The 22,435-nt window shown below is 38.5% G+C and overlaps 2 protein-coding genes across 2 annotated transcripts; one reads left to right on the top strand and one right to left on the bottom strand.

Moving 5' to 3' along the window:
• The first annotated feature begins 3,437 nt into the window (after nucleotides 1-3,437).
• On the top strand, nucleotides 3,438-12,455 carry LOC109054270 (atherin-like). Its single transcript, XM_042719817.1, has 7 exons — nucleotides 3,438-3,962; nucleotides 6,524-6,782; nucleotides 7,963-8,054; nucleotides 8,136-8,193; nucleotides 8,284-8,350; nucleotides 8,498-8,612; nucleotides 11,865-12,455. Exons 1-7 carry the CDS (start codon nucleotides 3,618-3,620, stop codon nucleotides 12,015-12,017), a joined length of 1,089 nt encoding a protein of 362 aa, XP_042575751.1. The 5' UTR covers nucleotides 3,438-3,617; the 3' UTR covers nucleotides 12,018-12,455.
• A 774-nt stretch (nucleotides 12,456-13,229) lies between these two features.
• LOC109054269 (very-long-chain enoyl-CoA reductase-like) lies at nucleotides 13,230-19,292 on the bottom strand. The gene is made up of 11 exons (XM_019071561.2): nucleotides 18,835-19,292; nucleotides 18,037-18,088; nucleotides 17,851-17,895; nucleotides 17,318-17,421; nucleotides 16,174-16,289; nucleotides 15,848-15,953; nucleotides 15,476-15,548; nucleotides 15,320-15,363; nucleotides 15,179-15,236; nucleotides 15,006-15,094; nucleotides 13,230-13,445 (listed from the first exon to the last, which is right to left on the bottom strand). The coding sequence occupies exons 1-11, from the start codon at nucleotides 19,000-19,002 to the stop codon at nucleotides 13,272-13,274; spliced, it is 1,029 nt and encodes a 342-aa protein (XP_018927106.2). The 5' UTR covers nucleotides 19,003-19,292; the 3' UTR covers nucleotides 13,230-13,271.
• Between the last annotated feature and the right edge of the window lie 3,143 nt (nucleotides 19,293-22,435).

Raw genomic sequence — 22,435 nt, forward strand, 5'->3', positions numbered from 1 at the left:
ATTTTACTGTTAGGGAGTTCTGGCTTTTTGTTTGACACCTCACCCATTTCTCATTTGGATTTCAAGCATCACACCACCATCCTTCAAATTTGTCATCGCATATTAATTGGCTACAGTGCTCTAAGATCAGGCAGAATTAGTGTAAAGATTGTTGATTTGGATCATTCATTTGTCATTCTCTAGATCGTTTCGTGTATTTAAAGCCAGTATGTTTGTATTTAAGCCAATAGAATGTGCTTTGGGTTGAAAGTGGCCACTGAAAAGTCCGTTACACTACTTTAAATTACACATCTGTAGCATGTAAGCATACTTGAAGCTCCAAATCCGTTATTTCACACATTTTCGCAGATGGCTTTGATCCTAAGATACATTTCCAGAGATAAACTAACAAAAAGCAGAACTGAAGGAATACAATGAATGAATTAACAGTGAGCACAAAGGCTTGTAATGCAGCTGGTTATTTTTAAAAAGATGCTTTTAAAGGATAAAGTTAAAGGAGAGCACTGTTTCTGTGGTTACACTGGGTTCCTGGTGAATGTTTTATTATTATTATTCTTTTCTGCCGTGTCGCCTGCTAGTGACCAAACCCTTTGTTTAATTGAACAGTCTGGTATTTCTCCTTACCCTTACCGATGATAAGAATAATCTTCTCCTGACATGAAAGTTGATTGAAAATACATTTTAATTCTCTATGGCTTCGCCAAATCAATCTCCACTTCTGCTTCAAATAAGCTTGTTGTTCTTGTTGACTTTAGTGTGTGTTATTAAGATATCGACCAGTTAGTGAAGCTCCATTCGGTCTGTTGAAATATCGTCCAACGAACTTATCAGAATTTTTCACTTTCTATCTGTAAGTTCGTTGGATGCAAGACAATCGAAATGCAAAATCCCCCGATTTTTTTTTTTTTTTTTTGCTGTTGTTGTTTAGTTTCCAGAAGTGTGCGGTAATGCGTAGTGTGTTGCAGAAATGTTATTTCGTTATGCTTGAAAAGCTTCGGGTTGATGAATATTTAATTTGATTGTAAAGGCGACAAACTGAACCACAGTCTGTTTGAGTAACCGAAAGGACATAACATATTAGAATTGATCAAAGTCGTTACTTTTGTGATTTTTGCTGCTGCAAGTGGCGCAAAATCGACACGCTTCACCTTTAAAACTGAGATGCCCACCATCACTTATAGCTCAGTCCTTCAGGAGTCGGCTGTTCGTTAGGTGCGTTTTCAAAATCCAGTTTTTGGTTTGTTATAAGTAATGTAACTTAATTTTGTTGAATGCGTGCAAACTACATATTGGTGCCAGGTTAAAATTGGTATTTCAGACAGCTCTTTTAATAACAGAAGCATCTACTGGAAACTGAACGGCTTTGATGCCATTTAAATTGCAGTGTGAGATCAAAATACTGTTCTTTTCCCTCTCAGGAAATGTTATGTCAATGTATTCTGCCAGATCCACAGCCAAAACAAACCAGATTGGGTCAGTTTTTGATCATTCGGGTGCTGGTGTAGCTTTAGAAACATAGACGAGCAAAGGGCAGAAGTTTATATTTCACAAAACTTCATGCTAGGTTTCGATTTTCTCTCCCTCATTCTTCTCCCTGCATGCCTAGCTTTTGCTGGGACATTTTCTTGCCCCATTTCTGGAGACTTTGTCATAAAATGGTTGTACAAACAGGGTAAACAGCTCCATCTCTTGGTGTGAATAGCTGGAGAACAAAACGATCAGTGTTTAAAGAATGCGTCTGTACGTTTAGATTACCCAGCAGGCTCTTCTGTGCTGGTCTTGTGACGCTAGAAGCAATGTAAGACTATCCTCAACTGGTGTACTGAGTTATAATGTACAGGTTTGCTTCACGTGAGCTTTTTCCGAAGCTTTGAGCTCGATCGTAACATGGAAGGATTCTGTTTAAAGCAGAACCGTTTTAAAACAGTGACTTTTTGGGAAATTATGGCTCAAATGCACCTTTCATTACACCTTTTTTTTTTTTTTTTTTTTGTCAGAGCATGGAAAATTTTGACATTTTTGGCGGTATTCATATGTCGTCGCTCTATCTCTGGGTCCCGTCCCTTCCTTTCAGATACATGGGTGTCACACATCCTTCAGTCTGTTCATTCACATCGTCAGTCATCTTTGTGCGTGTGTGTGTGCATCAGTCCATTATACAGTTTGCCTTTGTACACATCCAGTTTCCTACACTCTTCTATTTGCTTTTAAAAAAAAAAAATCATGAGACATTTGATTTACTTTTGCATATTTTCTAAGTGTATTTTCAATAACAGGAGTCTCTTTCCTCCCGACATGGGTATGGTGATGGTGTAGTTTATTGTACCTTCTCGGGAAACAATACTGTATATTCTCTGCCTTTAACAGTCTTAATTATTTTACCTTCTGGAGAAGTTGACGGATACCCGTAGGACACATCGAGTATGTTTAAAAAATAAATAAAAATAAAAATACACAGAATAATATTTTGCAACATGTATCATTCCAATAAAGTTTTAATTGTTAAAATTACAAAAATGTGGTGATGTCTTAAATGTTATTGTTTTGAATTTGGATTTATCTGTCACGGGATATTTCACAATTTTAAGCATTTTCTTAAAAGCATTAAAAAAATGGATCTGTGTTGTCATTAGTCAAATGATGTTCTGTCTCGAAATGACCTGGCAGCAGAGCTGAGCGCCAGTGATCAATGATGACGGATCACGTATCAGGAATTTCGGGTGGACCTGCACAAGCTGGGCAAGTTCCTTTTGAGATGCACGGAACTTATTATTATAAATCTCCTTGAGATGACCTGCTACATTTGCTAAAATGTGAAGCACACTGCACAATAATGTATCCTACAAAGAAAAGCGCTTGACTTGACCTTCCGTTTCTAGAGTGATTGCTAAAGCAGAAGTAGGCTACTTTGACCCAAAATCTTAAAAAAAAAACTTTTCTTTGCTCATTTGAATGTACAGACATTTTAAGATGTCTAACTATATATATATATATATATATAATTGTATATAATGACTAACAAACGATTCTGATATTTGTTTCTCGCCTGATTAAACACGGAGCACAGTGAGCTCAGCATACTACTGTTTTAAATATTTCTGGTTTCATACCGCCTTGTTCCACAAATTATTTGTAGCGTAGTATGCAGTACGTTGCTAATATTCCACTCAGCGCATTTCCTTCGCAACTAAGTATTTGATGGTCAAAAGTGAACATTTTTACCATTTTAATTACAAGATCAGTGGCTGGATTAAAACAAAGGAACGTAAATGAAAAGTTTACCATTGCATAAAACGGACTTGTTCAAGTGTAACTTAAAAACCAGCAGCCTGCTAGTATCGCATTCCAAAGCCGCAACAACAGCCATTTAAGCGGCACTGAAACGTGCAACGCCTCCTTAAATCTCCTAGCGGCGGGCCGCGCATCTCGCGCATTCCACCTTAAAAGCGCTCAACGCGATCAACGCACGCGTACAGTATGTTTCCGTTTTTTTTTTCTTTTCTTTTTTTCTCTCTCCAGCGCGCTCGCGCCGCGGCTCGAAAGACTGCGAGCGTCACGTCGAAGGCAACACTGACGCACTTCATCCACTCTATCAAGCCTGAAGCCCATCAGGAATAATGTCCGAGCCGTACCGCGAGTGGATCCTGGGCTCCATAGACTCGCTGAGGTCGAGGAAAGCGCGACCGGACCTGGACAGAATTTGCAGGATGGTCAAAAGACGACACGGCTCGGACTGGGACCGAACCCGCTCAGAACTGGAGAAACTGATAGAGGAGCAAACGGTGCTTAAAGTCAACTATAAAGGCTCGGTTTCCTATCGCAACGCGGCAAAGGTGCTACGAGGCAGGAGAAGACCCGAGCAGAGCAAGTGTGCGGTGAAACAGCCTTCTCTCGCGGACTGGAGCGCCGGCGACAGCGCTCTGGGTCCCGTGGATGAGGAGGATCACATGGAGGATATGGAAGTAAGTGAACCGAGAGGCGGCTGCGCTCCGGCAAAAACGAGACGCGGAGTGTGAAGTACTGGTGTTTTTATCACTAGTTGAAGTGCTCTGGCGTGTGCAAACGTGAAAGCAAGTGCAAACGCGCACAGAGAGAGACGCGCGCGCGCGCGGACTGTCGCAGACGGGGAGCGGCGCGATCTTTCCCGAGCGTCGGGAAATCGTCAACAATGGAAGCGCTCGATCTGCGATGTCCAAATCTTTCGGAGCGAGTTTTTGTGTGAGCGCAGATGATGCGCTGGATGAGTCCGGTGACGTTAACTCAACTTTCGCGATGCAATCCTCGTCAATTAATCCCAGCTCGCTTTTGCACAGCGGGGGAAAGTCACCAAATTGATTGATCAACATCACGGATCAGCCGACTGACGCATTTCGCACAAGGAGCGACACCGCGGAGACAACTGCATTAGCGATTATTTAACGTCACGTTACTGGAGCGAGACTGTTGTTTTGCGCTCGTGCGTGTCGTGACAGGGTTTATAGGGATCAGTGAAGCGCAATCATGAGACGCGCTGCCGGATGATCCTTAATGTCCGTGAACGCGAAGTGCGACCGAAGTCGTCAGTGCGGCTTGTGAACTTGCCGTACTTATTTATCGCGTGTTTACATGTAAGCAAAGTGAACGTTAGTTTTGGATGTGTTTTAAGGGATAAAATTTTGGCTTTAGCCACGTTTAACATTGTCTCGCTTTGGGACGCGCTTGTCTCAGACAGGCAGCGCGCCTCGGAGCGAAGCTGGGCGGGTTCATGAATATTAACTAGACTGCGTGAATTTCGCCAATGGTGTGCCTCATTAATATACATGAACTCACCACGCTTCTCTCTCGGGGCGCTGACGAACCTGACGTAACTTAATATTCATGAGCCCGCCCGCTTCGTTCTAATACAGATGAGGGACGCTACGTAACTTAATATTCATGAGCCCGCCCAGCCGCGCGAGTCGGAGTTCAGCGCGCCTCCGTTCAGCAAACTCACTCCATAATGTTCCTCATACTGTATGATTGAGTTATTTCGATGTGAGTGTAACGTTCCTAACACCACTGTCCCGACCAAAACCGGGGTTCAAAGCGTCGGAAAGAACGGGCGAAGAGGAATTTCTGGCTCACTCCCGACTGAATAAACAGTGCGCGCGGCCTTCAGACACTGAAGCTCGAGTCCATGATAATCCAGTTTTGCAGAGCGACGGGCTGAGCATAATCACAAAGCGTTGTTGTCGAAATCTGTTCGTTTAAATGTGAAATACTGGTGCATTCTGGTATTGCTAATCATGATGAAGTCCTGGCGCCCCAGTGCTGTAGAGGTTCATTCCTCCCTTCATCTTGGTATTCATCATGCTTTTTAGTGGAAATATTCCTGGGCTTGTGAACATTTCCAGCGTTGCTGCACCGGACGGCTCAGAGAACCAGTAGCAGCTGTTGGCACACTAAATGGGTTAAGTTGACATAATGCGAGTCTGCCATTAAATAGTTTATTACTTCAGAAAAATGTAAACAGTTAGGAAACACAAAACAGTCTGTGAAACAAAAATAAATAAAACCGCAAAGATTTAAAACGCACAACTTGGCCCAAGTAAAATGGGGACATTTATGTCAAACATTCTTGTTCTGCAAACACAGTTCAACCTTTCAGAATCAAACATTCAAATCTGCCTTCATTATCTAGTCGACTATGACATGAAAAATGAAAAACTATGACAGCACTCGAATACAGTTTAAAGGATAAAGTCACGAAAAAAGCATTTTTGCAATATTGGACTTGTTAAAACCTTGTAGTTGTAAAAATATACTGCTTGTAATAAAAGTAAAAGGGTTTTAATCTATACTTAGAGTTCAGTTAAAAACATTTTAAAACAATATAAGATCATTTATACACTACTGATCAAACATTTGGAGGTGGTAAGATTATTATTATTATTATTATTATTTCATGTTTTTGAAAGAAGTCTCTTATGCTCACCAAGGCTGTATTTATTTGGTCATGAAGATAGTAAAAACAATAATACTATTGCTAAATTATTATTTTAAGATTTTATTATTATTTTAATATATATTGAAATGTAATTTATTCTTGCGGCACAAAGCTGAATGTTCAGCTTCTAGTCTTCAGTGTCGTCATGATCCTTCAGAAATCATCCTCACAGGCAGAGTTGCTGTTTAAGACACATCTATGATTATTCTCAATGTAGAAAACAGTATATTTTAGAAGAATCTGTGATTTTTTTTTTTCTTTTTGAGGATTCTTTGATGAATAGAAGGTTTAAAAGCGTTTATTTGAAATAGAAATCTTTGCTGTCACTTTCGAATAGTTTAATGCATCCCTGATGAATAAAAGTGTAGTGTATCTACTTTCATTAGATCATTTATATAAAGTTCGATGGAAACTGTAGAAAACTCGGTTTCAGATGGCACACGTGATGCATTTTGTTAAATCCTCATGTTGCATGCGTTTCTATGAAGTACTGGCAGTGATCAAATCACCTGCTTAAAAATGATGATGAGAATAATAATAATGCATCAATCTTTTTAGGACGAGATGTCCACGACAGCGGGAATGGACAGCAGTATGGACGAGGAGGGGGATGAGAGCAGTCTGGACGCCATGTGTGCTCAGAGCACCGCTGACTCGGGCATCAGCATGAGTCCCATCACCAGCAGTAACACCAGTCAGCCTGTACCCTCACCCGCGTCCTCAAAGAACTCTCCTACCCATGATGCTCTGAGGCAGGACACCGACAGCGCTTACATCCTCCCTGACCACATACAGCCAGCAGCCCAGCAAGACACAGGTCTGTTGCTCACTTTTTAAAATTAACTTCTCAAGATAAAACGCCAAACTAACCAGCATTTAAACAGAGATAGTAATTCAAATAAATGAGTTAAAGATTAGTTCAAGAGCACGTCTTGTGAGCCTGTTCACACCAAGGACGATAACTATAAAAACAATGAAAAAGATATAGTTCAATATTAAAGAATAGCAGAGTCCACACCACAGCTGTGACGATAAAGGCACAGAGAAATGATATCGATGGAGTTAGTTTCAGAATGATTTTTTCCAGCTGATGAATGATAAAAAAAAAAAAAAAAAACTTTTTTTAGTTTTATTGCTCAACTTTACAATCAAAAAGGGTACAGAATCACATTCCAACACGCAGCCTTGGTTGAGCATAACAAAAACAGAACCAAAAAAATTAAAGCGTCAAGATAAACCAGAAAGAAAAATACAAAGAAAAGAAATACATAAGATGCTTCAAAAATAGAATGCAAAAAAATGGGCATTTAAATTAAATTAGGCTATACAAATCCAATAGAGAAGTCAACATTTTAAAGCCTGCATTATTGCCATTATTTGAAATATTAAAAACATGCATATATACATGCGCGGATTAACGCACAGGCTGCAGCATAAGACCAAAAATGCAAGCATTCACAAACAATGCAACAAATTGCTGAATTTGCATTAATTCTATTGATCTGCAAATTGCGTCTGTCCAAAGGGTCATTTAAAAGTATGGATGTTTTGCAGTATAGAAAAATGTAAATGTAAAATATTGCAAAATGTTTTACCAGTGGCCTATTTTTATTTATCTGTTTATTTTATAAATAAGCATAACTTATTTTATCAATGTCGCAGATGTTCCAAGAGGATTGTGTAACCATTTTTCTCTCTCCTACACTTAAGTGACTAATAAAATAATCAAGTGGAGGCAGAACAATCTTTCTCTCACTGAGTTTGTTAGAAAAGTAAGTCTAAGGAGACAAACATACAAGCACACATTTTGACAGGGGAAAGTTTCTGCACCCATCAGTCTTATTTCATTAATTTTCTGCCAAATTCAGACATTGCATCGCATGTCAAGGAGTCGGATAGTTTAATAATCGTTGAGAGTGACAGACCTCGGTCAGAAGAAGACAAGATTTAATGTGTAAGAGGTCTGAGTTGGCAGTATCTGTCGTTGTTACCCACAGGATCTGTGGCGCTCGTGCAGCAGCCAGCGGCCATCTGTCTCTCCACTCTTCAGGCCGAGGATCCGCTGCTGTCACACTGCACAGTCACGCCGGTAAGCATGTCCGCCCTGCGCCTCCAGTCACAGCACATCTGTCCTGTTCCTCTGCATCATATTGTGTCTGTCTGTCATCAGGACGAGGCGCTGAAGTCAGACGGAGGGCCTCCCGCTGTGCCTGATCCTGTTGAGGAGGGTGAGGGTTCTGCCTGTGCTCTTTAAATTTCACACTGTATCTGTCAACTCATTGGATGTTACATTTTTATCTGAACCTGTGCTTTCTCAGGTGATATGTGCACTAAGAGCACAACAGAGGAAGAACCTGTTAACAATGGAGGGATGAATAATGGAAAGTGAGTAAAAGCCAACATTTTCTTTGTGACCCAAAAATTGAGACCTAAACTAAGTGTGTCATTTCTGTGGCGTGACACCATTGGATTATATATTGTTGTTGTGATGCATGAGCTACGAGGCTTTAATCTGTTTTTGGTCATTCTCAGTGATGTGGTAAAGAGAGAAATCGAGCAGGACCCTTTGCTTTGGAGCGTGGCCGATGTGGCCAGTTACATCACGTCTGTGGGCTTCCCTGAGCAGGCGCTGGCTTTCAGAACACAGGTTAGTGCCGGAGTAAACCAAATCTGTCAAGAGCATAAGAGCATATTTTAACCCAAAGTCTACTGATCCATGTGTCCAAAAACTCGACAAATGATTAGAAAGTGTACTAGTGAGTGTGGATCCTGCTTTTTTCATTTGAAGTCATTACAGTTTTTATTGATCTATGGACCCAAAGTGTTGGTTGAGTGCAGTGATAGCCCATCTTTTAGTTTTTTCATTTGAATCCAAAGTCTAGATAATGTGCAGAAGATTTCTTTAACTTATGCTGCGTCTAGGCTTCAGAAAACTATTTTGAATTATTTCCAGGCCAGGTAAAGTTAATCTAAATTAATGAAATTAATTAAATTCTGAAGTGAATATTTCTTTTTCTAGTTATGCTCAGCTCTAAAATATTCATTTACTTTGTAAGTGCAATTTCAGTGTATATATATACAGAGCCGGATTAAATAAATGGACTACACTAGGCAGGCTGCATTTTTTGGCCCCCCCTCCATCGATGTTATTTATGAATTGAAATCTGAAACTTACCAAAGTTACTAATAAAAGTTAATTCACATTTTACATAGCCTAGTCTTTGGTTACAAATTGGTTGTGTTGTATATTAAACATTCTATCAGACTATTTTTTGATATTCATTATTTCTACGTCATTACACGGCTCTATTAAATGCTATTAAATTATCCTCATCCATTGGGAGTGTCATTGTTAAGGCAGTAGTACCAGTAAATAACCAACAGGTGTCTGTAAACTATGTAAACAGAGCAAATAAGTTTATCTTATTTGCTCTGTTTACATTTAATCAACACATTTAATTAAGATTTTCTGCAAAATGCAATAGCTTACAACATTTATAAATGTTGTAATTAAGAACAAGAAGGCAAACCATGACCCCTTCACATTCATCAAGACCATTTAGAAACTGTCTAACAATAAATAATAATAAATATAAGGATGGAGGATTTAAACTATGGAAAACTAAAGGTATTCAGACTATTAAAGACTTGTATATGGATGGAATACTTCTTACATTTCAAGAATTGTGTGATAACCACCAGATTCCCTCAAAACATTTTTTTTTAATATTCACAGCTTAAAAGTTTTATGTCTTCCAGGTCTACAGATATTATGTACATTCCCAAACTGTCATTAATTGAGGAATTAATTGAAAAAAGAGGTGAAAAGGGCCAATTGTCAAAATATTATAATTTAATAATGTCTAACTCTAAAGAGTCTGCTGTAGACAAAGTAAACGCATGGAGGAAAGACATTCTAGAAGAAATAGAGGAATTTGAATGGACTGAAGCATGTTTAAAGGCGCAAAAACAAATCATAAACACGCGGCTTAAATTATTACAGTATAAATGGTTGACAAGGGTTTATATAACACCTGAAAAACTCAATCATATGTCTAGCAATATTCCTGATATATGTACAAAATGCCAAAATTATAAAGGAAATCTAATTCACTGTCTATGGGAATGTTCTGATATACCGAAGTTCTGGAATGATGTCATAAACTGTTTGTCAGAACGGTTTAATCTTAAAATACCACATTGTGCCAAACTTTGTGTACTGGGAATATATCCTACAGGTTTCTCACAAACAAAGAAACACACTAGACTATTGGACTTTGGATTGTTACATGCCAGAAGAGCCATTGCTATGAACTGGAAGAGCATGGAAGCACCTTCTTTAAAACAATGGATAAAAGAACTTTCAGAGTGCATTGGACTGGAAAGGCTATTTCCTCTGTGATGCAGAGAAATCTCCAATATTTTGACAGGGATGGTTTAGTGCAAAGTACTCACGCATCCTGTCATCAATTTGGTCCCACTTTGCAGGATCAGATGGGTAGCTTGTTAATACCCTTTCTGGGTCTAGAGGCTCCTGCTGCAAAACGATATTGGGCTCACTTCTGGCTGGCTGCTGTTCTTCCATCAGTTTGTCGTTCTGTGACGGCGCTGTTGTTGACGGCGCGGGCGCCACAGTGTCTTCCTCCGCATTTCCCGCCGCGTCTTCCTCCGCATTTCCCGCCGCGTCTTCCTCCGCATTTCCCGCCGCATCTTCCACCGCGTCTTCCGCCGCATTTCCCGCTGCATCTTCCACCGCGTCTTCGGGCCGTGTCTCCGGGCCTGGCTCGGCCTCTGCTGACTCGAGCAGGTTCACAGCTGTCGGACGGCTGCCCGACAGAAACTTCTGTAAAGCCCCCCTGCTGTCTCTACTTTTGTTCCTCTTCATTTTTTTTTCTTTTTACGTTTTGCCGCCCCCGAAAGCATCTTGAATCTTAGCCTACTCAAAACACACCTGCCTGCTAGCTTTGTTGTCCCGCTCTGACCTCTGACCGCCGCTGACGTCTCCTCGGACTTAACTGGCATGGGCTGGCGTAATGTAACAGTCTATGGTTAAGATAAACATCGTCACTATTTTTAGTTAATTAATTATTTTTTTAATATATTGTTGGTAGGACATTAGTACATTTTATTTTATTTTTATTTTTTTTTTTTTTATTATTTTTTTTTTTTTTTTTTTTGTCCCTCTGTCTGGGCCCCATCCCGCCAATCGGGCCCTAGGCACTTTGCCTTTGCGTTAATCCGGCTCTGTATATATATATATATATATATATATATATATATATATATATATATATATATATATATATATATATATATATACACTGTATATATTTAAAGCTTCTTATTCAGGAGTCACAAATGAATGGAAAAGCTGGAAATCACGATGCAGGAACACTGTAATAAAAAAAGCTTTTCTCTAGCATTGTTATCATCATTGAATAACAACAATAGGAACACAATAATGGGAATTAAAAAAAAAAAAGTGTTAAAAAAAATGTTATAATGAAATCATTACTTTATCCTGAACCTTTTTTTTTCCAAAAAGAAGAAAATCCAACTTCTTGAGCTAGAGTAGTTTTTAGAAGAAGAAAAAAAAAAAAAAAAAAGGATCAGTATGAGTTATATGGTGACTTTAAACAAACCTCAATAGATATTACTTCCAATCATATATCCATAATTATGTGAATAAGTTAGCTAAGGAAATTTAAAATCTAAACATGTCTACAATCTTATGCTTACTGTTTTATGTTGTAATATGTTTTATAATGTAATCTATTCCTGTGAGGTCAAAGCTGAATTTTCAGCATCATTTCTCGAGTCTTCAGTGTCGCATGATTCTTCAGAAATCACTCCTTGCTGAGTAAAAGTATTTGCACCTTTGTATCTTCACTTCTAACAGGAAATAGATGGGAAGTCCCTGCTGCTGATGCAGCGCAGTGACGTGTTGACTGGTCTGTCGATCAGACTCGGCCCTGCACTTAAAATCTATGAGAATCATGTGAAGGTGCTGCAGAGAAGCCACTTTCAGGACGACAGCCGTCTCTTCTCATAGTGCTCGTGTTTTCAGCGAAAACAGACGGAAGTTCTCCTGGCTCAGAGCGCTGGCCACGAAATGAGGGGAAACGTTAACTCTTTAAGACTTGATTTGCACAGCCCTCCTCAGCTTATCTTCTCTTCTTCCGTGTGAGGACATGCCGCATGATTCAGCCCTGCATCTGTTCTTCTGTCCTGTCCGTGTCCTTCTATCCATCCGTCGCAGGGCTGACGGGAACAGTCCTCTTAGTAGAAGTGTTCTGTTTTTCAACGGTGGAGCTTTTCATTCACCAGTGTTTTGTCCTTCTGTTTTTGTCAGGTATGATTTACAGTGTCGCAATATTATATAAACATTGTTTCTTGTCCAATTAAATGTACGATGTTCGGCGATGTTTTACAGCAGTCTTAAAATGGACATGCAGAGTTAGGAAATAAATTGCTGTTTCAGAATCTGAAATTGTATTTGTGGCATCAATCTTATCTCTTATGTGTTTTGCTTGCCAAGCAGAGATAGAGAGTGAGTTACTGATGCTTTGGTTCAAGTCCTGCACAGCAGAACATTTACTCTGAGAGAAGGGTTTTATATTGCCATTCATAGTGAGATAGGAAACATTGATTGTGATTCAGAAAAGATTTTTTATTATTATTATTATTTATTTATTTATTTTTTTTTTTGAAAGAAAGAAACAAATTAAAACTTTTATTCGGCAAGAATGTATACCAGACTTAATTTCTAACACAAAATATAACACATCCTGGAAGTGATTGATAGGTGATGGATATCTGCTACGTACAAATTAATTTGCTTCAGTCTCGCCTCGAAGAAAGAATTGAGTGTGTTAAATTTACCTCAAAATAAAGCAACACATTTGCCCTTCAATACACATCATTGCTTTAGTCACATCTCATGAAGACAAAAAGAGTCACTTTTTATTTCCAGGTTGTGCTACGTTGTCTGCTAATTCAAAATCTTTTTATTTCCATAATTTTGTACAATTTTCTGTATTCATGTATACAAATAATACATTATACTGTATATTTTTAATTTGTAATTAAAATAGAATGGCTTTACTTGACAAATACAATATTACAGTAATTAAAGTTGTTTATATATAGATATATATATATATATATATATATATATATATATATATATATATATATATATATATATATATATAAGACTTTATATATGTAAGCTAGCAAAACTCTGACTTGTATTTGATTTTAAAAAAAATCCTCTATATCTTATTTTTAGTGTTGTATTTTCCTGCTATAGGATGAAAGGTAGGATAGGGGAGCGCAGTGTGGGATACTGTTTGAACTCCTTCAGGTAGCTGCGATGCTTTCCTTTGGCCCAAACCGTCATCTGTATGAATCCCACCACAGTGAAGAACAACACAGGGACACACTGGGTCATGAGTGTGAAACCCAGCCAAGATCCCAGCTACAGAAACACAGCAACAGTGCAGCTTTAGTGTCTGTTATTTAGGCCTATACTCAACGGGACCAGCAGGGGTCAGCATTTCATTACAGGACCAGTTCACACGGGACACATGCTTGTCAAGGGGATCTTTTTTGTTAGTGGTTTTGAACTCCAGTCCTCGGGACCCACTGCTCTGCACATTTTGTTTGTCTCCCTTATTTATCGCACCTGATTCAGATCATCAGCTCATTAGGAGAGAGATCCATGAACTGAACTGAGTGTGTCAGATTCAGAAACATTCAAAATGTGCAGAGCAGTGGGTCCCGAGGCCTGGAGTTGAGAACCACTGCTTTAGAGTACTGCAGGGATGACATATTTTTGTAGGCCAAAATCTGGAAATGAGTTAGAGTTTTAGCTCTTCTGGTTCCATTGTCCAAAGTCTAAGGCTTTTTTTGGGTGAAATGCCTGAAATAAGGTCTGTGGTTCACATTGTGAATAACACTGCATTTATTCCATGACATAAAATAATCAGTAAAACCCACTTGTGATTTTTTTTAAGCGTTTACTTGTCTTTATTTATTTATTTATTTTGGCAGTTGCTAAGTGGATAACTGTGACTACAGATGCTGCCAATGTTACATACTTTGCATTGCAGTATGTAACATTGACCGCTAGTGGTTGAAATGGGTACTGCAGTCCAAATTCAAAATATTTATATATATATATATATATATATAGGTTAGGTAGAATCTGCAGTCTCTGACCCAGTTAGTTTTCTGGCTTCCACTGACTGCAAAGCGCTGTGTTTTCAGCCAAACGGCAACTCGAGGTGTCGAAATACTATTGGGTATATTGGAAGTGGGCGGATTCACACAGATCAAAACAAAAATGGACATTCCGACACGGAACACACAATTGATGTTTGATGTTAACATTGTTTTTCGGGGAAACAAGTAGCAAACTTATCATGTTTCTCTTATCTGCAAACAGTGTAGCCTATTTTTTATGCTTAAGTACTGTTAAAAAATTACAAACAGCACCTTTAAACATCATCACACTGACTGAACAGGTCGGATAAGTGTCCAGTTTTACAGCCTCGTGTTTATAATTTTTTTTAAATAAATACAAAGAATTGTTGAGTTTTGTCAGTTATTTGGTCTCTCATTCTGACGGCACCCATTCACTGCACAGGATCCATTGGTGAGCACGTGATGTAATGATAAAATTATCCAAATCAAATTTTCATTTTTGGGTAAAATATGTCCATGCTGCAGTTCGTTTATAGCCTACATTCAGCTTTTTAACTTCTGCCGACTGTATTTAGGCTTTAAAATTCATAAAATATGTTTTTATTTGTGAGGATTATCATGATTAACAAAATGTGTAAGAATCATAAACTTTTGTTGGTCACTGAGCATATTTTCTGCAGTAATCCAAAAGCCAATGGAAAATCCTAGTGGGTTTTTGTCAAGAGAACCAGACAGATGTCAACTTAAATGTCGGCCTACAAAAATACATAATCACTGCAAAACTCTATAAAGACATGGATTCACTCACACTGCAATCAGCCATGGGTCTCACCTCATATGTGTAGTTTGGGCATGAAACAAGTGCAAATATCCATGTAAAAGGATTTTTGGTTGGATAAGGAATCTTCTTCGTCTTACAGCCTTCATAAAGAACAATTGAATGCGTTATACAAACAAAGCTGGAGAAGTTGACTTGAGATTTGTGATTTATTTCGTAGATCTTACCAGATAGTTTGAGATTGCGCAGGGCCATGTGAATCGAGAAGCTGCCAAGTTGACAGAACTGCAAAAATGACAAATCAGTAAGTAAAGAACGCTGATGAGACAAATACAAGACACAGAAGTCAGTGTCATCAAAGTGCTTACGAGAAAGATTCCCAGTGCTGCCTTCACCTGACTCTCCCCATAATCTGCATGTAAACAGACTGGCTTTAAGAACAACAGTTCACTGCATTTAACATACAATAACAATTTAAGCGATAATAAACATGGTGCAGGGCATTTGAGTGAGATGTTACATACATGGCGGTGTGTAGAGAGGGTGATTGATGTAATAAGCCATCCATGCAGCAGAGCACCAGTAATAAGAACAGTTCTGTTAAAGAAAGAATCACATGTGATCTACAGACTCCCTTTTTGCAACATAACTGTTTTTGTTTTTGTTTGTCTTTAATTGAGTTTTTGTTGTTTTTATTTTTATTTTTTATTTTTATTATATTTATTGAAGGCACGATCTAATCTTTATAAAGTGCAATGCACATCAACTAAAAGAACTGAACTTGTTAAAAAAAAAAACTAAATAAATCCTAACATGTATCAGTCACACACTGCTGCCTTCTGGGATGTATATAAATATAAATGACACCAAAAAACACAATTGCGAGGCATCCTCACTTTAAAAATGTTGCGAAATGGCATGGTGCCGTGGGAGAAGCGATGGACAAACAGCGTCTCCAAGATTCGCTTCCCATAGTGGAAGGAATGACACACACAGGCAATACTGCGGAGAACAGAGAGTTCGGTTTAATACCAGATCATCAAATAAAAGTGTATTTCTGAGACACATCAATCAAATGCTTCTCAACATCATTCCCAAAATACACTTCTGGGCCAGTATCTTGGTTAACCAGTAGGTCAGCTGTTAGGAGACACTGTTCCCACTGTCTGGACTGAATCCAACAGACTAAACATATGACAGCACTCTTCTTCATGATACTTACTGCACAACCAAATGCCTACTAGCGGTGAACTCGTACTTGGGAGCGTAGATTAAAGGCAGTCGAAAATAAAACAGCAGATATATCACAAGTGGTCCAATGCACTCGATTAGGAACACCTGCAAACACACATACACAAACATATTTTAATTCTCTAGAGTGAAGTATAGTGCATACCTCCCATGTGCTGACATCATCCCTGCCCCGTGGGAGTCAGGACAAGAGTGGGCAAAGGGGGCTACGCATGCAGAAGGTGAATGGGATCAACACCTGTGGGGAAACAGTGCCAGAGAGATTACAAGTTCTGAGAAAGAGGATTGAGTAGTGGGGAGGTGAGAGAAAACTGAACCAGAGGCCTGTGCACACACTGGACAGCCGCTGACCTGACTTTTACATTGCCAGTGAAAGATTACAAGACTGAAGCGAAATTGTGATGAGCCACGTTCAAAGCCATTGTAAAATGCTACTAATTGCACAGATGTGACCACATATTATTAACTTCTTTGTTCTCTGGAACACAAAAGAACACAAAAGAGGTTATTTGAAGAGTTCAGATGCATCAGTAATTCAAATTATTAGTAATTTTAAGATGAAAACGTACTGGACTTTACTTGATTAGTAAAATCATTGTTTAAATGGGAGTATCGAAAATTATCCCATCTCTAAATCATCATTGTATTGCATTGCACAACATGTGTTTTGCTCCAACAAGCAAACCTACATGTTATTGGCATCCCAAGTTCGAATCCCGGCTCAAGGACCTTTCCCAATCCCACCCCTCTCTCTCTCTCTCTCTCTCTCTCTCTCTCCCACTTCGCTTCTTGTCTACTCTACACTGTGCTTTTGTAATAAAAGGCAAAATTCTGAAAATAAAACTTAAAAAAGGAACAGAATTTCAACTTACTTTCTGGCCATATAAATATCAGCAACTTTCAAATTGCATACTAATTTAAATTAAGATGGGTTAATAGATTGGTTGTAAATAAAAAAAAAAAAAATGTGAAAATGAGTAGCTTTATCATTAGAGCAGTGGCCCCTTAAATATTGTCTTTGACAATGGGGGCCTTGGAGTAAAGGTTGAGAGCCGCTGCTACGTATATGTGATAATTGTTTCAGTTGTTATTTGTGTGCTGGGCAAAACACTCACAGTTCCCCAAGCAATCTGGGCTCCCAAGTCTCTGAAGTAGAAGGTCGCAGTGGTTCCCACAGGGAGCTCCTGAAGGATATCCTCGTCTCTTAAGGGTTTTCCTTCTGAAATCAACAATGTAACACTACGATAAATGCTCTCTTCACATATATAGTGGCTTAAAAACAGGATATGGACACCAACTAATTTCACTTAGTCTGTGTCATAAAACAGAAGAATGCAACAGGGTAATCCAAACAACAGGTTCTGGCTGATACACATGAAGAGCGGGTGAGTATATGGTCAATAAAGCAATGCAGAGGTATTTCAGTGAATAACAGTCTTTACAGGTTTGGATGAGCTGGTGTTGGTGAACCGGATCTGGAGATTGGATGCAGAGGATCACGCAGAGGTTAGTTATATGAGTACATCAACTTTTCCACTGTTTGCAAATCAAATAAATAAACAGCTGTACGGTGCAATCACATGCTTCAGTGTTACATTTTAGTAAACATATTACTCATGTATGTTCCTAAGTTTAAAGGTGTACTCACTTGGGTCAAGGCATAAAGACTGTCTGGCAGGATACCACTGTGCATCTGTGAAAATTGAAGCCTGACATGTAATACTTGGCTAAAACCATTATTTCTATGTCATCAACTTATCATCTTCCTTGTAGAAAGCTATTTAAAGAAAGGCTTTGCCATTTCATAGCATCTTTAGCACTGAGCAGAACTTACTTGATTTGTGGAACAAAGACTTAATGTCCAAAATATTGGATGTTGGCTCTACCTGCAGAAGGATAGAGAGCTGCTAAATATCCACATTCTGTTTTGCAATTGTAATACATAAATACACAATATACATATGTAATATATACAATGCTTCTCCTTGCGGTTTTCCACCTTTTTGCAGTCATAAATCAGGTTTACTCTATTCTCAACATGCATGTCTAAGCAATGGATCTCACATAGGAATTCCTGGAAGCTCAGAGGAGATTCTCATGTTCCAAAAGCAACATGACTAATGCAGAACCCTCCTGATAGTGACCGCTTTATTATTACAAAGTTACAGCATGTGCATTAGTTGTTCTCTCATTACTGTTAGCTATCCGTCATCTATAACGGCTGATGATTACAGATGATTTCTTTACTTCTCTGTATTGTGTTCAGCCTGGAAGTGTAAACACAGTGATTAAATATACTTGTTTAATTAAAGACAACATCTAAAGTCACGGATGGGGGAAAAACAGCTAAAAGCAGCATAAGCTGTTGGCTGTTCTTAGCTGGTCTCCAAGCTGGTTGGTCCTAACCTGCTAAGACCCACTTGATTAGCTAAAGAAACAGTTAAAACCCCAGTAAACCAGCCTGCAAACCAGCTGTGAACAGACTGGAAGACCAACTAAAACCACCCAACCAGCTTAGGCTGGTTTCACCTGTTTTTTTTTTTTTTTTTTTTCAGCAGGAACCCCATTCACAAGTAATGGTTTGTCATTTGTATGGTATTTAAGTTTGTAAAACACATTAAAAAGCACACACCTTATCCAGAAGCAGTAGTTTTTCCCGGGTTTTGATGTCTAGTATCTCTACCTCAAAGTAAACAATTCGTTTTGCTTTTTGGGGGGGTTTTGGTCTGGGTTTGGGGGGTGCCGAAGCTCCTGCGCTTTCACTCTTAGCCCCTTTTGCCTCTAAAGCTAATGCATCCATGATACTTCTTCCAACTTATTGCACACTGAATCCTTTGTTTAGTCCGTAAGTCTTTCTCACACCCCACACATCTCTCCTAAGTCCTCAAGGCTCAGTTCTTAATAATAAATCCAAAATCCAGCTCTCCGCCGAGTGCAGTGCAGATGGAGAGGAGAAGCGACAGAGAAGGACGGTGTGAGTGAGTGAATGAGTGAGTGAGTGCAGTGTCACTGAAATATCTCCCACCTCTTGACACCTGAGGGGTGGCCATCACAACCCCTCCTCTGAAGACGAAATCTGAGAGTCCCAAGACATAATCCATGGCTTTTCATGAAGCTAAATTTATATGCCTGCTTTGCTGAATACCAGCCCCGTGACCTTGTGGGACTCGATCCAATCCAGTTGGCCGTGGCTCTTACCTCCACACCCCATCTCTTTTTGAATCAGGGATAGGATAGCATGCATCTGTACAGCAGCAGTGTGTCCGAGGAATATTTATACATCTGCCTTGCAAGCAGAGTCATGCAATGGCTCAGTCAGGACATCTATTTGAGTTTGGCCATGGTCACACCAGTGATTGGGCTTGGAGTCAATAAATAAGCCACTTCTGAGGTCCCTAGAGGTTCTCCCATTAGGTTAAGGCAGGTTGATGCCATACAAAAGCCATTTGTGTCTGTCAGCAGTAAGTAGATCAGAAAAACATAGTGATAGGCAAAGTGTCTTCAGTTATATATTTACCGTCTTTAGTTTCCTTCAGCTGTTCTCAAGCTTTGAAGAATGCAAAAGATTGTACAGATAAAGATATAATTATTATTTATTTATATTTATTTTTAGTAACTGTATTGTGTGTTTTTGTAATTTTTACAGTTTTGTATATATTTCTAAAACTTTTATAGCTTTTTTATAGCTTTTATTTTTTATTATAGTTATTTTAGTACATAATTTAATTAAAATTATTATGAAATAAAATACATTTAAATAAAATGAAAAATGTTGCATTGGAACTAGCTTTTTTATTTTATTTTATTTTATTTCAGGTAACATTTATTTGATATTTTACGATACAGAACAGCAGATTATATTTTTGTTTGACAGGTTAATCACACAATGTAAATTTAAATCATGAAAGTGTTTTTTATTTTTTCACCAATGAAAATATATGGGGCCCCTTTTTTTAAGGAAAAAAATGATAATCTAATACTGTCAACACCACAAATACACCATAACTTATAAAGTAAGTTTTCAGAACTGACAGGATATCATTGAGAAATGGTTTATCATTAAGTTATTAATAAATAATATTGGTGTGACTCAAAAATGTGAAAATGTATATGTAAATGTCTATTCTATTCTATTCTTTTCTATTCTATTCTATCCTATTCTATTCTATTCTATTCTATTCTATTTCTCCCAGGAAAAATCAAGCCGGTCTCATGAGATAAAGTAACTGTATTACGAGGTGGTATTTTTTTGAATTCATGTTGTGATTCATATGGAAACATGATTTTTTTAAAAAGAAAAATACAAATGTGAAGGTCAAAGACATGAAATAGTTAGAAATTGCCACGAGTGTGTGTTGGGAAAAATCAGTGTTCATTCAAGTAGCTTTGATTTGATATAATCCTAAAATCTTTAGTAGAAATAAAAATAAATGCTGTATAATGCTCAGATGAAATGATGTCTCAGACAAGTTTAGCGAGAGTGAAGACAGCCTATATTTGTTTGCCTACTTCAACTGCTCCAAATGATCATGGTGTGCTGACCGTGCATGCATGGAATCAAACAACAGCTCATATTACGCAAGTTAGACTACAACATTTTGATCTACATCTAGACATGAGACTAGATGAGTGTTACACCACTCTTGGTATGTTTCCACAATTCACAGCTGAACTAAGCTGAACATTTTCGAAGCAATGTGTTATTAAGTCTCCTTATATAAGTGCATGAGTAGTCTAAGCATGTCATGAAAGCTCTTCAGTAGTAGATCATATGGTATGTAGTCACGGTAGCCTGGTATTTTTTTAAATACCTTGCAGTGCTGTTCTCTGCATAGGTACGCTATAATTACTATTCAGTATAGGCTACTGCACTTTTTTGTATAAGGTCTGCGAGACTACTGTAAACAACTACTCAGCTCCAGCTATGTTTGGAATAGCATACTAACATAGCACTCTTACTATTTCTGTAATATATAGTACAGTGTGTGATACTGTGCACAGTAAGCCTATATGATTTTTCTGTCTAGGCCTACATATAATACCCAGATGATCTACTGCATTACATTTGCCAAAATAAGCAAAATGCATACGTACTTTATATTGCATCCTAACGAACAATGAAATGCGCTATTAGGCTATTATTATTATTCATATTAGGCTACCTTTTTTTCAGATCACAAAAGAAGATTTAAAAAAAATGCTTGCACTTGTAAATTTAATAAATTGTAAACTTTTTCAATCTTTTTACAAACAGGAAATTATCCCATGCAACTCATTCCATATTTCTAGTGTTCTGAATGCATACAGTAGGGAACAATCAAAACAAATTGAAAATGTAATCACTATTAAGCGAAAATCTCCAGTCATCACATTCATGCATTTATACTTATATGTCTGTGATTGGCCCCGGGGCCCTAAGCGGCCGCTTACCTCGCTTAGTGGTTAAGTCCTCCCTTGCTACTGCTCGTCCAGCAGTTTGTTAGTTAAATTTCCAAGCTAATTGACCGTTCGCAAAAAAGCTTGATTAAGAGGCGATCTGATCAGATATTATACGCCGCCATTGCTATGCGCCATCTTGCCTGACAGCTACGGCCGGAGTTGTGCCCATTTTCGACCCCTGCCAATTTATTACCCCTCTCGTTGAAATCTGATTACCTAATCCTAACCCCTCCCCCACACCTAAACCTACCAATACTAGGGGGGTAATAATCTGGCAGGGGTCAGAATTGGGCACAACCTAGGCGCTGAATGCATGGCTTGCAGCTCTTAAGTTAAAATACTGAGTGTGAAATAACAAAATGATATGTCATAACGTGTACTCTTATCATTCTGTGGACAAAATTAATTCCGTGAAATTCGTCCCGAATGGGAGCTGTATATGCACATGTGTGCTCATCTGTTTTCAGTGCATCTTACCTCACGTCGCTTCATGTCATCTTCCCACTCATTAAACTATCCTGTACTTTACTGCAAAAAAAAGGTCATTGCGACACTGTGAAGTGGTGAAACTACGGCACCATGTGCTTTAAACCATTTTCATAGGTTTCACGTTACATTGTTGGCTGCCAAGTAGATGCAGCTGTATAGCCCCTTAACCACAAATCATACAGGAGAGTAGATTAACCTCGGTGGACTGAAACTTCAAAAACGGTGTGTCCCGCGGTGGAAATAAAATGCTTTCTGGTGTTTATTCATGTTCATTTCATGCTTTAAAGGGGTCCTATTATGCTCTT

This window comes from Cyprinus carpio, chromosome B3 (genome assembly GCF_018340385.1).
Source record: "Cyprinus carpio isolate SPL01 chromosome B3, ASM1834038v1, whole genome shotgun sequence".
In the NCBI taxonomy this organism is placed as follows: Eukaryota; Metazoa; Chordata; class Actinopteri; order Cypriniformes; family Cyprinidae; genus Cyprinus; species Cyprinus carpio.